The sequence below is a fragment of the Wolffia australiana genome, chromosome 12 (assembly GCF_029677425.1).
Source record: "Wolffia australiana isolate 7733 chromosome 12, ASM2967742v1".
In the NCBI taxonomy this organism is placed as follows: domain Eukaryota; kingdom Viridiplantae; phylum Streptophyta; class Magnoliopsida; order Alismatales; family Araceae; genus Wolffia; species Wolffia australiana.
In genome coordinates, this window is record NC_135846.1 from 7,552,307 (window position 1) to 7,567,729 (window position 15,423).

The 15,423-nt window shown below is 43.6% G+C and overlaps 1 protein-coding gene and 2 long non-coding RNA genes across 4 annotated transcripts; 1 reads left to right on the top strand and 2 right to left on the bottom strand.

Annotated features, from left to right (window-relative positions):
- Positions 1 to 494: 494 nt before the first annotated feature.
- LOC144710038 (uncharacterized) lies at positions 495 to 2,497 on the top strand. The gene is made up of 3 exons (XR_013583192.1): positions 495 to 624; positions 2,096 to 2,196; positions 2,279 to 2,497. It is a non-coding gene; the product is annotated as an uncharacterized LOC144710038 (long non-coding RNA).
- A 216-nt stretch (positions 2,498 to 2,713) lies between these two features.
- On the bottom strand, positions 2,714 to 5,514 carry LOC144710036 (uncharacterized). Its single transcript, XR_013583191.1, has 3 exons — positions 5,395 to 5,514; positions 3,969 to 4,135; positions 2,714 to 3,082 (listed from the first exon to the last, which is right to left on the bottom strand). It is a non-coding gene; the product is annotated as an uncharacterized LOC144710036 (long non-coding RNA).
- Positions 5,515 to 5,785: 271 nt separating this feature from the next.
- On the bottom strand, positions 5,786 to 6,826 carry LOC144710035 (Plastid-lipid associated protein PAP / fibrillin family protein). Of its 2 annotated transcripts, none has more exons than XM_078583698.1 (3): positions 6,321 to 6,826; positions 6,134 to 6,199; positions 5,786 to 5,977 (listed from the first exon to the last, which is right to left on the bottom strand). In XM_078583698.1, the coding sequence occupies exons 1-3, from the start codon at positions 6,754 to 6,756 to the stop codon at positions 5,850 to 5,852; spliced, it is 630 nt and encodes a 209-aa protein (XP_078439824.1). In that variant the 5' UTR covers positions 6,757 to 6,826; the 3' UTR covers positions 5,786 to 5,849. The 2 variants fall into 2 exon arrangements, with proteins under 2 accessions (XP_078439824.1, XP_078439823.1); XM_078583697.1 differs by having other exon boundaries at positions 6,263 to 6,824.
- Positions 6,827 to 15,423: the final 8,597 nt, after the last annotated feature.

A 15,423-nucleotide genomic window follows, 5' to 3' on the forward strand; every position in this document is an offset into this window, starting at 1 on the left:
TCGAATGCGAGCCCTTCATTGGAGCATCTTTTTCCGCACGAAGAGGGACCATCAATTTGACATTGACTTTGACATTGACTAGAGCTCGCTGGACCGGAACCCGACAGAGACGGGAGCAGAACCCACCAAAGTTTAGGTCCTTGCTAAAAACTAGGACCATACAGGGATACTCAACCCTTCACCACTTGGCATTGAAATAATTTCCTAGCTTCTGAAAAGCCCATGCATTGCTTCAAACTGTTATTCTCTCTCTAACTGCTTCAAACTGCAAGCCCCACAACTTTTTTACTGCCTTGCAGCTGACGTCTTATTCTTTTTTCATCTCTCTCTCTAAGAATATCGTAGAAGAATGCAATGTGGAAGTGGGTAATCCTCGTAAGATTCCGAAGTTAATGCTGATACGCAGGCAGATTCGATCCTATCGACTCGATCGTCGTGCCTCACCTCTCATTGTTACTCTATCTTTCTCTCTCCTCTTTTCATGGCCAGGAATGAACCCGACCACAGAGGATAACCTCTGGGTACTATCCTCTCTCTTCTCCCTTTCTTCTCTCTCTTTACACTGTTCTTGACTGGAGTATTGTCGCCATTCCTCGGTCTAAGATTTGGCGTCCACGCGACCAGGTTCTCAACCGACTCTTTCTCTCTCTACCATCATCCCTCTCTCCTTCTCTATATCTATCTATCTATCTATCTATCTATCTGTCTTTCTTTCTTTCTTTCTTTCTTTCTTTCTTTCTATCTATCAATCTTTCTTTCTTTCTTTCTCTTTCTATCTATCTATCAATCTTTCTTTCTTTCTCTTTCTTTCTATCTATCTATCTATCGATCAATCTTTCTTTCTTTCTCTTTCTATCTATCTATCTATCTATCTATCTATCTATCTATCTATCCATCCATCTATCTTTCTATCAATCTTTCTTTCTTTCTCTTTCTTTCTATCTATCTATCTATCTATCGATCAATCTTTCTTTCTTTCTCTTTCTATCTATCTATCTATCTATCCATCCATCCATCCATCTATCTTTCTATCAATCTTTCTTTCTTTCTCTTTCTATCTATCTATCTATCTACCTAAGTACCTATCTATCTTTCTATCAATCTTCGTTCTTTCTCTATCTTTCTATCTATTTATCCATCTATCTATATATCTATCCATCTATCTATCCATCTTTCTTTCTTTCTCTTTCTATCTATGTATCTATATATCTATTAATCTTTCTTTCTTTCTATCAATCTTTCTTTCTTTCTTTCTCTTTCTTTCTATCTATCTATCAATCTTTCTATCAATCATTCTTTCTTTCTCTTTCTTTCTATCTATCTATCAACCTTTCTTAGTTTCGTTCTTTCTCTTTCTTTCTTTCTATCTTTCTCTCTATCTATCTATTTATCCATCCATCCATCTGTTTATCTATCTATCTCTGTAATCTATCAATCTACTCGTGCTTTCTTTCTTTGTTTGTTAGGGTGAAGGACGACAGTATTCAGTTCTCTTAAGACTGATATGAATCTTTCTCTCAATCAATTTCTGTTAATGTGTCTATCTCTCTTAATTTATCCGTCAGTCCACATCTATCTCTCAAAGTCTGTCTTGTCCTCCTTTTATCGGAGCTCAACGGAACAACGATAATCCTTCAACTGTAGCTGTTCTTCAGTATGGCGCTAACATGGGATCGCACTTGCCGCTGTTTATTGATAGAGATAGTTCTACATCTCTCTCTCTCTCCAAAACCTTTATCTCTCTCTCTACAAACCCCACAACTTTTTCTCCATGAACTGTTTATATTTATCTGCGTGCCGCACGTTCTTTCTCTAGATTTACGGCAGACGCATTCTCTCTCTACAGTTTCTTTCTCTAGAGAGACAAAGGGTGACGTTCTTGACAGAGCCACGCGTATGGAGTTCAGCTCTTTCGGTTCTTCGTTGCCGAGGAGTTTCTCTGACTAGATCTAAAACAAACAAAATTTTATCAGATTTTTCTGCAAACACAGATTTTTTTTAGCAGTTTTCTAGGAGCCACGCGTATGGTGGGGGATCGACCTAAGCTATTTCTACTCATCGTTTACTAGCAGTTTCTCTCTCTAAACTTCAACAGGAAGAACGCATTCTCTCTCTACTTTTCTCTATCTAGAGACGACGCACTCAAGCGAGTTACGCTAGTGGGGGATGGAGATGGCGCGACCTCCTCCTAGCCATGTAACCCGTCCCTTTCTATCTCTAGATTCTCTCTAAACTTTACCAGGAAGAACATATTCTCTCTCTAACCTTCTCTCTTCAGAGATATCGCAGACGACGCGCTCAAGCGAGTTACGCAAGTGGAGGATGGCGATGGCGCGAGCTCCTAACCATGAAACCAATCCCTTTCTATCACTAGATTCTCTCTCTTTCTCTCTCTACAGAGAAACAGGACGCACGCGGCTGAGCCAAGCGCTTGGGAGAGAGATAGCCGCAGTCTCGTTCTACCCTTTCTCTCTCTAAGCAAAGCTCGTTTGCCCGACCGTTCTGCTCTCTATACTTACAGCAAACACAACCTCTCTCTATCGTTTCTCTCTCTACAGAGAACACAAGGGAGGGCGATCGAAACAGCTCGTTCTACCCATCGTTGCCCAACTGTTCTTCTCTCTATACTTACAGCAAACGCAACCTCTCTCTACCCTTTCTCTCTCGACAGATAACACAAGGGGGGCGATCGAAACAGCTCGTTCTACCCATCGTCGCCCAACTGTTCTCTCTATATTTACAGCAAACACAACCTCTCTCTACCGTTTCTCTCTCTACAGAGAACACACTGGGGGCGATCGAAACAGCTTGTTCTACCCATCGTTGCCCAGCACTTTCTCTCTCTAGATTTACAGCAAACAGAGAGTATCTCTCTAGGGCTTTCTCTCTCTAGCAGAGGACGTCTTTGAGGAGCTTGTAACGGCGGAGGCGGGGCTTGGCGCGGACGGAGTCTCGCTCCTTGGCAGGGGGTGGGGGTCGTGTCGAGCTGTGGTTGCTCGCGGGGGCCCGATCTTCGCACCGGCACCAGTCGCAGAGCTTGGCTGCCTCCGAAGGCCACTCTACGTAGAAGCCGCTGCAGTACCTGACCCAACGTTTAGAGCGAGAAAGTCAGTCGCCAACGATAGAGAGAGAATGATAAAAGAGAGAAGCAACTGAGATTGGAGAGAGAGAAGAGAGAGGGATTAGAGAGATAGTTTGAAGCGTCAGAGATTGGAGAAAAAGAAGAGAAGAGAGAGTGAAGCGACTGGATTGGTGAGAGAGAAGAGAGAAGGATGAGAGAGAGAGAGAATGAAGCGATAGAGATTGGAGAAAGAGAAGAGGAGAGTGAAGTGACTGAGGTTGGAGAGAGAGAAGAGAGAATGAAGCAATAGAGGTTGGAGATAGAGAAGAGGAGAGTGAAGGGACGGAGATTGGAAAGAGAGAAGAGAGATGGATGAGAGTGAGAGAGAGAATGAAGCGATAGAGATTGGAGATAGAGGAGAGAAGAGGAGCGAGGGATTAGAGAGAGGGAGGCAGAAAGAGAAGAGCGAGGGATGAGAGAGAGAGAGAATGAAGCGACAGAGATTGGAGAAAGAAAAGAGAAGAGCGAGAGTGAAGTGAGAGACGAGAAGAATAAGAGAGAGAATGAAGCGACAGAGATTGGAGACAGAAGAGAAGAGCGAGAGAGAAATGAGAGACGAGAGGAACAAGAGAGAGAATGAAGCGAAAGAGATTAGAAAGCGAAGAGAAGAGCGAGAGAGACAAGAGAGAGAATGAAGCGACAGAGATTGGAGAACGAAGAGAAGAGCGAGAGAGAAGCGAGAGACGAGAGGAACGAGAGAGAGAATGAAGCGACAGAGATTGGAGAAAGAAGAGAAGAGCGAGAGAGAAGCATGAGACAGGAGACAATGAAGCATGAGAGAGAGAAGTGAAGAGAGATGAGAGAGAAGATAGAGAGAGAGAGAGGTAGAGAGAGAGAGAGATCATACGAGTGCTGAACGCGGGACAGGCACCGGCAGCAGCGGAAGAGCTTGTCGGGGAAGCCCACGTCGCCACACATGCAGCACACCTCCTTCATCTCCTCCATTCCAACTCTAGAGAGAGAAACCTAGAGATAGAGAGGAAGAGAGAGAGAGTCTTCTTCGAGAGAAGGGGTCTGCTATGAAGTAGCAGAGAAGGAAGGCGGTATGAAAGACAGAAAATAACCGAGACTAGAGAGAGAAGGGCACGCGAAATATCTCCTCTTCTAGAGAGAGAAACAGAGTAAGGAGAGGCGGTGGGAAGAGGGAGAAAGTAGGCCAGAGCGGGCCTCCAATGATCTCCGTGTCTAGAGAGAGACAAGGGCGGTGGAAGGGGAAGAAGGAGACGACAAGGGTGTTTTTATACCAAGGACATCGGACGGAGTTTAAACTAGAGAGAGAAAGAAGAGAGAGAAATAAGAGAGAGAAAGACTAGAGAGAGGTACCGTGAGGGAGAGAGTCTGGGTGGTTGCCACAGGAAACAACTCTTGATAGCGGGACAGCCTTTGCAGTGTCAGATAGATACATACCGCGAAAGAGATGGACGATAGGGTGGCGGAAGAGCGAGACTGGCATTGGAGTAGAGAGATTTAGAGAGAGAAAGCCCACAGTGTACGGACCCCCGCCGTCTTCTACACCTCCGACATGAGTGAGAGAGAGAGACAAAGAGTAGTGAGAGAAACGGGTAGAGAGAGAAATTCCCCTATACAGCAGATGTCTCTGACTTACATATGTCCCCCATTAAGAGAGAGAGATGGGCGAAGAACGGGTTAGAGAGAGAAATTCCCCTATGCAGCAGATGCCTCTGACTCACATATGGTCCCCATTGAGAGAGAGAGATGGGCGAAGAAAGGGTTAGAGAGAGAAATTCCCCTATACAGCAGATGCCTTAGATTAACATGTCTCCCCTTAAGAGGGAGAGAGAAATAGGCGAAGAACGGGTTAGAGAGAGAAATTCCCCTATGCAGCAGATGCCTCTGACTAACATATGTCCACCATTAAGAGAGAGAGATAAGCGAAGAACAAGTTAGAGAGAGAGAGAAATTCCCCTATACAGCAGATGCCTCAGACTAACATGTCTTCCATTAAGAGATATATATATAGGCGAAGAACGGGTTAGAGAGAGAAATTCCCCTATCCAGCAGATGCCTCTGACTCACAGATGTTCCCCATTAAGAGAGAGAGATAGGCGAAGAAAGGGGTAGAGAGAGAAATTCCCCTTTCTAGAAGATGGCTCTGACGTCGCTGTATGCATCTCTCTGTCTTAAAGATGGCATGGAGGTTAGTCAGAGCCGTCTGTTGGAACGGGAATTTCTCCCTCCCCCCATATTAAGAGTAAAATTAAAGGGTAGAGAGAGAGACCTCCACACCATCTTTAAGAGAGAGAGATGTATACCGCGAAAGTAGTGAGAGAAATTCCCGTCCGACATGTGGCTCTGCTCATCCTCCATGCCCAGGTTAAGAGAGAGAGATACAGCGAAAGTAGTGAGAGAAATTCTCTTCCCAGCAGATGGGTCTGAAGAAACAAGAGAGATAAACAGGCAATGTAGTGAGAGAAATTCCTTTCCCAGCTGATGTCTCTGATTCAGAGAGAGACATGGACAGAGGAAGGAATAGTGAGAGAAACTCCCGTCCAAGTAGATTCAGGCGCAGATTTCTCTACAAAATGACTAACCTCCACGCCCAGATTTAGAGAGAGAGATAGACGATGAGAGGTTTAGTGAGAGAAATTCCCGGATCATGTTAATGTTAAGAGAGATATATGCATGTATTTAGAGAGAGAAGTGAGTGATAAGAAATTCTCGAATTAAGCGGATTGGACAGAGACATGAACATACAAATTGGAGAAGTTCATAATGAATTCGGCTGCTCGGTTTTCTCATTCCGTCCACGAGTACGGTGCTCGGTCAACGACCAGGTAATCTCCTCGAATGTCCTTCGCGATCCGAAGATCTTCATCGAGGTACACAGATTCAAACCTGCGACAAAGATTAGATCATAATCACGGAATTCGAACAAGTTCCTAGACAGATTTTGGTAATTTTGACGTGTATTTCCGAAGTTTTCGGTAATTGGTGTTCTTCCGATCAGGAAAATAATTAGGGCAAAGAATTGGCGGACGCGGAGAATCTTACCAACCCTGACCAAAGGGGGGAAGCGGAATCTGCCAGCCGTCTCCGCGAAGAACTGCGCTGGTGAATCTGCAACAGAAAAAAGGATCAAAACCGATTCAAAAATCGAAGATCGTCGGAGATCGATCGTACTTGAAGTTCACTCTCTGAGCGGAAGCGGCCGCGCAGGTGGATCGGACGAAGAACGCACCGGAAGGGGGGAAGGTGATGACGTTGTTGAGAAGGCCTTTCTCCATGTCGATGACCTGAAGAACGTCGCCGGTGGCGGTGCCGAAGAGGAAAGCGTTGCGGATGATGAAGAGCTGCTCCTTCTCCGTCGTCCACAGCATCCGCCACGTACCGGAGAGGGACGGGCCCGAAGTCACCATCTCCTTGCCGAATTCCGCGAGCGCGTCGATCGATCGGATGATCTCTGATCTTCGAGAGGCGTTCTTCTCGGTGCGAAGCCCTCGATCTTGGTCGGAGATGAGATCGATGAGGTCGGATTTCGCGAGGCGAAGAGATTCCGCCGAGGAGGAGGAGGAGGATCGCGTCGCCGAGGGAAGAACACGGTTGAGATTTCGCCGCGGGGGGAAGAACTGTCGATCGGACATGGCCGGGACGAGCGTCGCTGCCATTGCCGCCATTGCCGCTCGCTCGATCTTCTTCCTCCAGTGACAGCCTCTCTTCTACTGTCTGGAACGACGACGGATGACGACAATGGACGGATGGCACCCCCGTCTCTCGTCTCTAATGCTGCCGCTATAGTACGGGATCGTTCCGGACGTGGACGATGGACGGGACGGGACGAATTTCCCCGTCCGCATCCAGACTAAGGACGGATGAATGACGGGACGGTTTTCAGTCCACCGATAAAAAACGGTCCCGTCCAATCATGCTGGGATGGGTTTTTGTCCCGGACGAAAATTACCCATTTTATATTTTTAATATATTAATATGGATTTTTTCAAGGTACTTAGGGGAACACTGAGGAGCTAGAATGCAAAGGGACATATGTACAATTATTCCTGAGTGGTGTCCATTTGCACGCACGTAAAAATATAGGGACTTTGATGCAAATTGTCATTGCGATGCAAATTGTCCAATCATTGTCGGATGTGAATCCAGTTGTTTTCCATCCAGATTAGTCCATCCATCGTCCGAGACCTATGGACTGATGGTTTTTTCGTCCCACGGGACAAAAACCACCCCGATCGATGGTCCCCAGGACGAATTTCATCCCGAAATTTGTCAGTATCCTCGGACGGGACGATTTTTTCATCCCGAAGAGAAAAAATTGTTCTATCCGCGTCCCTGCACTATACCTGCCACCCTCTTCCACTCCTGACTTTTAACAAATACCTAAACCTCACTTAAAGTTCCTGTTCGGTCAGGTTTACTAGTCAATGTCAAAGTCAAAGCAGAAAAGTTGAATTTTAAAAAAAGACATGAAATTCCCCGTCTGCTAGCAAGTATACAGTGGATTGAAGTAATTGTAGGATTTAAAGACAGATGAAGGCTGATGCCGCAAAGTCAATTAATTGATCAATCTTTCTGAGAGGGTTTTGACTTCTTCAGCCTTTTATCAGCACTAACATGATATTTATATGCATTTGTTCATCTTATAACTTGAACACTAAATTTCACTAAAGTTTTTGGCCATAGATCAAAACTATAAATGATATGATTATTTGCATACTTCCTATTCATGGAATGTAAAAAAATCAGCCAGAGGAACAAAAGTTTGATAATCAATGTAAGAAAATGGGGTGCAATATAAGACGGTAGGTAGACAAAGGCCTAGTCACTTGTGAGGAATAAACTTGAACGAATGGGTAGCAGAGGTGTCATGCTGCCATGCTTTACCTACTTGTCAATATTAAGTTCAGAGCAACATCTAAACATGATGGAAATATATGTAGCTGAAAAGACAATCCCGCATTCCACATCTCGTTCATTATTCATTAATACAATGTATATATTATAGTGAACATGTGGTGCTTATAATTAAAGTCCACAAACACCTTATCCTGCTAAGTGAATTATGATGAGATCAAAGTACAGAGATCAATATTCTTTATGCATGTGTTATTTATATTCTTATTTTAAGGAGACTCGAGATGTACATCAAAGAATTTGATAATCACTGATGAGTAAGGCTGATCCCAAAGCCCTAGTGTGTAGACACTAATGTAAGCCCCCCAAAAATCCAACATTCTCGCACAAAGCCCTGCGCGCCAATTGTGTAGAATGCTTGGGCAATATGTCACATACTTACCGTAGGGAAATTTTTGGATACCTGGACTCGGGATCATAGAGACTGAATCAGTCGTGTAACAATAACACACGCCAGGGGTGGTGAGGCTCTTGCATTGATCTTTAAAACCAACACCCACATGGGGCTTGTGCTCGCCGACGTGCACACGTGGTTGATTAACCCAAAATAAGGCATGTAATTCTACATATTGTAATATTATTTTGGCATAATTTTACTCATATTATATTCATTTTGATAAGAATTATCATCTCATAAATGAAATGGGCCATTTGGTAAAAATAACACATTTTAATGTAATTGTTGCATAATTTTGAGACTCTTTAATTCTCGTTGGAAATATGTTGAAAGCAATATTAATTTTAATGGGTTTAACTATTCTCTCTAGTCCATTGTTTGATACTTTTTAGGGTTAAAGTCAAATAAAAATAATAAATAGAAAAAAAACAGGAAGAGAGGAGAAAGTAAAAATGTGTTTGTAGTGAAGCACAAGCGCTGAGCCAAGCGCTGCAACGCTCAAACCAATCACAGGCATGCGAGCGCAGGGCACTCAAACCTGCCCTCAACCGACAAGCATCGATGCTCTAACAACAGCGTTAGGCGCAAGTACCAGCCAATCAACATGACACAAGGAGCCCACAAGACGGGGCATAAAGAGCCAAAGCATAAAGAGAAATATATAGACAATAAAGTTTGCACATGCATTTTAATAAGGGAGAAATTATTTCATTAAAGAAAAATGATGAAACTCATATAGATATGCATGTTTTAAACTTCTTCCTTATGGGATTAACTTTTGTCTCTTTTCCAAACCACATGCAGGCCAGACCAACAAAGATAACAGAAGTATCACACCTCCGTTCGTATGAAAAATAGAAAGAAACTATGACTAGGCTTTGGGCGGACCCAGCCCAAAGCCATCATCATAACGATCTTCTTTTGAGTATTCAAATATAACCTCGACAGTCCAATTTTATCTAGGAATATCAGACAACGAGATCTTCTTATTGTGATTAATAATTATTTTATTTTTCTAATATAGGCTTTTGATTGCATGTAATTTCCAACAAGGATGGTGGGACCCCTCGATGGGCAAACTTAAATGAATGAAATGGCCAATAGAGCCACTGCGCATACAATGATGTGGCACGGGTGCACCATAATTTATTAGGATTCTAAAATTGTGATTTAATCGTAGTTGTTAACCATTTATGATAAAAGATCCAACGACAATAGGCATTTTTGTCCACCATCGCCCCTGGCCACTGTCTCCCTCTGGCCGGACAACACATTTTGGCTCAGGAGGTACCCTCACATGCAATCTGACAGCCTAGGAGGAACTCCAAGGTCTGTCCACACTATCTACGACCATGGGAGGCCCTTCGTAGGCTTTAAAAAGGGCTTTATGGAAGCAGACCTGTCCCGCATTAAGACGAGCCAAGGGAGCTGAGTGACACCTATCCCATTACTTGGAACGCCAATGATGGCACCCTGGGAGATCTAGAGCACCTTGGATACGTGCCAACATGGAGGAGGGTGGGAGAAGATGAACACTGAGGCTAGGGGGTAGTGATCAACATCCCCATTCTTGGACTGCGTGAATCAGGGTGATTCAGGTAAGTTGTTGAACTCCATGTGTAGATTGCTACTTATAATCTCAGTTGGATACTTGAATGTGATTGAAATCAAAGTTAGACATGGTTTTCTACCGACTTTCATAGATCTGTCTTGGTTAGGCATTTTGTCAAACAGCTAATGCTCATCCAAATATTCTAAAATTTATCCTATTTTTCTCTCAATTTTACCATCTATAAAATACTCAAAAATGCTAAGTACATAAACTGATAAAAGTCATATTATAATATTACATGGTATCCTCGACGATAGAATTATATAAGTACTCACATATTAGTTACTATTAGTCTTCCCATTACCTTATATTAATCTCTCCTTCTCTTTCTAATAAATTAAACTATCCTCCTCTTATCTCCTTATTTCTTAAGCCTTTCTCTCTATATCTATAATCTCCTCATCCAAATAATATATACATAGTTAAATACTCTTGTTCTTATCAACATTATTATTCCCATACCCTTTCTTCTTCATTCTTTGTATTCCTCTTGTATATCACTAAAATAAAATTCTCTATTCACTACTTACCTATATCTTAATATTCCTCATTACTATATCTATCTCATGTGTTAAATATAACATACATCTTAATTACAACTCTAAACATAAATATTCCACGTCCTATACTATTGTCTTGCTTCACTATAACAATACAAATAAATTTCATTCTCCACTCACAATTTATTCTGTTCATTTTCACTATCTTCTACATCTATCACCTTATCCCTTCTTTCACTCAACTATAGATTTAATCCCTTTTATTATCTTTATTATCATATTACTCTATGTAAGACTAACTCAACTACTAGAGCCATCTCTAAAGGCCAGTCCATGTAGAGATGACCTAACTCCCATCATACATACTTGAATGAGTTATTATTATTATTATGAAATTATTTGATTTAGTTCAGATTAAACTTATAACAACATCACAAATACATGTGCAATTTGCCTCTGCCTATGCTAGATCAAGGGCATGGGCTGCCATTGCTTATAGCGCGGCCACAGGTGCTACTTGTGCAGGGGTGGGGCCAGACCCTGTCAATGCCAAGGTGTGCATGCGCTTCGGCGGATGTGGCCAAGGTGGTGGAGATTGTATTACGAGTGAACCCACGTTTGTGGCCGTTGGAATAGCAACTGCCGCCACCCTCTTTCCCCCACACTTCCCACTTTCTTCTTCCACGCTATGGATCTATAAGATCCCAAAACTGTTTTCAACGGCAAATTTTTTTTGAAGAAAAGTTTCCTTCGAGAATTATCGCCCATCGGTTTCTCCTCAGCCGCCATTGCTATCGCCGCAGGAAGTGCCACTGCCACCACCGCTGAGGGAAGCCCTCCTACTACCGTCTCCCTTCAGTCGACCAGCCATGGATCGTTCGATAATTCTCTTTTTCCCTTTCTCATTCTTGTCCTAAGCCATTCCCTCTCTCAATATTCTCCCTTTATTGTTCGCATTTTCCCTATCAGGTTCTAAGTCTCTTGCTATTGGGATTGCTCTGTCTCTCTCTATTGGACGCGTTCTTACCATCTTGGTCCCGCTCTTTCTCGTTCGCCCTCTCTCTTCGCATTCTCTCTCGATCGTCTCTCTTTCTAATTCTCTCCCAATCACTCTCTCTTCCCGTTCTCTCTCAATCGTCTCTCTTTCTAGTTCTCTCCCAATCACTCTCTGTCTTCCCATTCTCTCTCAATTGTCTCTCTTTCTAGTTCTCTCCCAATCACTCTCTGTCTTCCCATTCTCTCTCAATTGTCTCTCTTTCTAGTTCTCTCCCAATCACTCTCTCTCTTCCCATTCTCTCTCAATTGTCTCTCTTTCTAGTTCTCTCCCAATCACTCTCTCCTCCCGTTCTCTCCCAATCACTCTCTCCTCGCGTTCTCTCTCAATCACCTCTCTTTCTAGTTCTCTCCCAATCACTCTCTCTTTCCCCTTTCTCTCTCTCAATCGCCTCCCTTTCTAGTGTCAATGAACCCAGCTCACGTGTCAATTCCGACAATGATGAATCTGCTGCTGATGCAGCAGAAGGTTTGAGAAGAATCTCATCGACTAAATCAGGAAAATCTCTAGCCGCCACAGCAGCGATCTCGCCTCGTTCCCACGCAGACACGGCTCGGCAATCTTGCCGCGTCCCCTGACCGCCACAATGATGGCCTCACCCCGTATCAAGACAACATTAACTCCTCAACCGCCATGACGCTTCTTTGCTCCTCTATAAGAGGAACCGACTTGTATCTCAAGAACTCACTCCGCAGCCTAACGACAACACTCTTCAGTCCTTATGTTATTCTTTACTTTCCTCTTCGTCCACCTTGTCCCTTTGTTACTTCTCAGAGATTAGAGTACCAATTTCTATCATCTAGATCTCCCTCTTTTCTACCGCTATTTCTCTCGTGCTTTCTCTCCCTTTCATTAACTCGTCTATCTCTCTCTCTCTCGCTCTCTCTCTCTCTCTCTTGTGCTACCCCTCTATTCATCACAATCTGTTTGGCAGTCTCCCTCTTTCTCTACTAGTGGGGCCCACTCGCAATGCTCGTTAGGAGGCCAAATTGTTTATTAGGGCCCTCCCGAGGCCGTCGTTGACTTCTTCGCCTCTGTGGGCTTAAAATGCCGCTTACTGCGACTTTGGATCGATTTGATCAACTAAATGCCATATTGATCAGATCGGCCTCTTTGGCTGCCAGCAGGATCCAGACAACCCCATTAAATCAAATTAATCTTTCGATCAAGAATAGATTTCATTGACGAATGAATAAACTCTTAGTAGACAACCCTAACTAAAATCTAGCCACGTATGCCGAAGAGGTTCAGATGCACATGTCGCAATAAAAAATTAATGATCAGACATACCGATTATCGAAACAAATAAAGGTGTGATGCAAAAAATGCAAGCTCCAGATGGAGATCGATCAGGAAATGGCAAACGAATTGAGGAATCAATCAAAACCAAATACAAAGAAATTGAAGACCATGTAACGTGCAGAAGCAAATCTCTGCTGCTGCTTCTCTCAATTTCTGAGCCTGAGACGTCGCGGAGAACCCTTATCCCTCTTCCGTGATAAATCATTCCCAGATCTCAGGGGTCGAACTTGTAGATGTCGACTTGGGCGATGATGGAAACAGGGCATGGGAATCTCAAACCCTTGAATCGAGCCGCCAAGTCATAGAATCGAGCCGTCCAATTCGTCCTCCTCGCTCTCCCTTCGTCCAAGATATCAATCCCTTGAATCGAGCCGTCCAATCTGTGCAAACTCACGTCCAAGATCTGATCGACGGCAGGGTGAACATCCAGTTTGAGATCGAGAACCATCCGTCGGGCGATTTTCGTGTTCGTGGGGCGCCGCTCGATCAATCCCCCTCTCCATCTTCTCTCTCACTCTCTCTTCTTTCTCACTCTCATTTCAGCCAATCAGAGGCCAGAAGGGTACACCAATTCCTATTATAGTAGTCTAGATTGCTCGCCAACTCTCCGGTACATTTCCTTCTTGAATCACGCACTCTCTCTCGTTACCGTCGTCTCTCTTCCTCCCTACGATACTCTCTCGTTCGCTTTCTCTCTTATCTATTTTTCTATCTCTATCGTGCTCTCTCTTAATCGCCCTCTCTCCTTTCTGTATCGCGTTGTCTCTTTCCCTCTCTCTAACGTTCTTTCTCTCTATCAGACCCTCTCTCTTTGGTTCTTTACCTCAATCAAATCTTTCTAGACTTCTTCAGACCCATCTCTCCCAAGCTCTATCGTGCTATCTTGATCTCTGTATCGGGTATTCTCTCTCTTTCTCTCTATCCGACGTTCTATCTCTCAGTCACTTCGTTTCTTTCTTTCTTTGTTTTTTTTTTTGTCTCCCACGCTCTTTTTAGCTGTCTCTCTCTCTCCACCCTCTTCCTATCTTCCTATCCTCTCCGCATCATTTCTCCCTCTTTCTCTTTCGTGATTCACTCTCCCCCTCTTTCTCCAACGCACTTTCCCTTCTCCCGGTCTCTCACTAGAATGTGTTCTTCCTCATACCACTCCCAGTTTCAAATATCATCTCTATCTCTCTCTTCTACCCTCCCTCTCTGCTCGTCCTCTCTTGCGATTCCTCTCCCTCGCTCTCTATCATATATACCTTCTCCATTGTTTCTTTCTCGTCACTGCGCTCTCTGTCTCTTTCTCTCTCTCCGGGTAATGTCTCTCTCTCTTCTCTATTCAACCAGTCAACGACCGACTCAAGGACAGTCAACAGTCAATTCAAGGAAATTCAACAGTCGTCCAAAATCTCCATCGACGGATGCCCACGTTCTGTCCTTTTAATGGATACAACCATCAACAAACCGTTGACCCACGTCCCCAAGGTCGTCCTGCATCACAAGGTGAACGGAATCCTAAGGCAAACACATGCATGTGATGTGTCCCTGTAGGGTGGTGTTGCGGTGCGCATGCGCCAAGGCTTGGGGCGCCAAACATGACGTGTTGATGAGGACCAAAGTGGAAGACATATTAATGTAGGTGCTGGAGGCGCGTAGAATGTCAAGTCTCAGTTCCTAGTATAGGGTACTGCAAGTGGATGTCGCGGGTGTGTCGTATGACTGACTTAAAGATGTGTCGAGGGCCACTGCCCACATGCACATGATTCACATGGTTGGGGTGGCACGCTTGGAGCAGTGGTGCTTGCATGCGTTTGCATGGCTTTGAGCCCCCGAGCTCTATCACCTCTCCCGTCTCTACATTCTTGTATGGGCCTCGCATCCATTTAATAGATACAACCACCGATGCACCTCTACACGTGGTAATAAAATATTTCTAAACCCCCAAGAAATCTCAAGCATTGCTTAGAGACTTCTAGTTCATGAGAAAAGGCTACTGAACACTCCAGCCTAAGATTTGAGGTTTGTACGCGTTCAATCTGAACATTATTCTTGGATGCAGATTTGATCGTATCACAACTAAGGATAGATAGTGTGTACTCTTTAACATAAATAATTCAATGAAACGATCCATGCTAATTTCTCTATGGTAGTATACAAAATTGTCAATTAGATTGATTAAGCTACAATAGTATAAGTGGTACTTACAATGAATACACCAAACACATCTTTATTTATTTACAATTGTACTTTGACTACGATCTGCAATTTTCTAATCATAGGCTTATAACAATTTTAGTTTGGGCAAAGTAACAAGTTCACAAGGGTGATTGAGTGGTCAATGATATTTTCCATCCTTTATATAATAGGAGACAACTTAAGGAAAATGATGGGATGAAGTCTTTAGCCAAAGGAGTGGAATATTATAGAAGAGTTCTTCGATAATTTTCAAATTGATCAGTACTGACTCGGATGAGTGATTAAAGTTTGACAGTTGACCATACCCCAAGTCATATTAGGAGTGTCAAACGAATAATGAACTTTTGATAAAAGGTAACCAATGATAGACAT

Excerpts from the sequence above, each read along its gene's own strand:
- LOC144710035 (XM_078583697.1), bottom strand. The coding sequence starts at position 6,756 with ATGGCGGCAATGGCAGCGACGCTCGTCCCGGCCATGTCCGATCGACAG. Across the intron at positions 6,200-6,262 it reads GCTCAGAGAGTGAACTTCAA|ATTCACCAGCGCAGTTCTTC; the intron begins GTACGATCGATC and ends TTTCTGTTGCAG. Across the intron at positions 5,978-6,133 it reads CCCCCCTTTGGTCAGGGTTG|GTTTGAATCTGTGTACCTCG; the intron begins GTAAGATTCTCC and ends TCTTTGTCGCAG.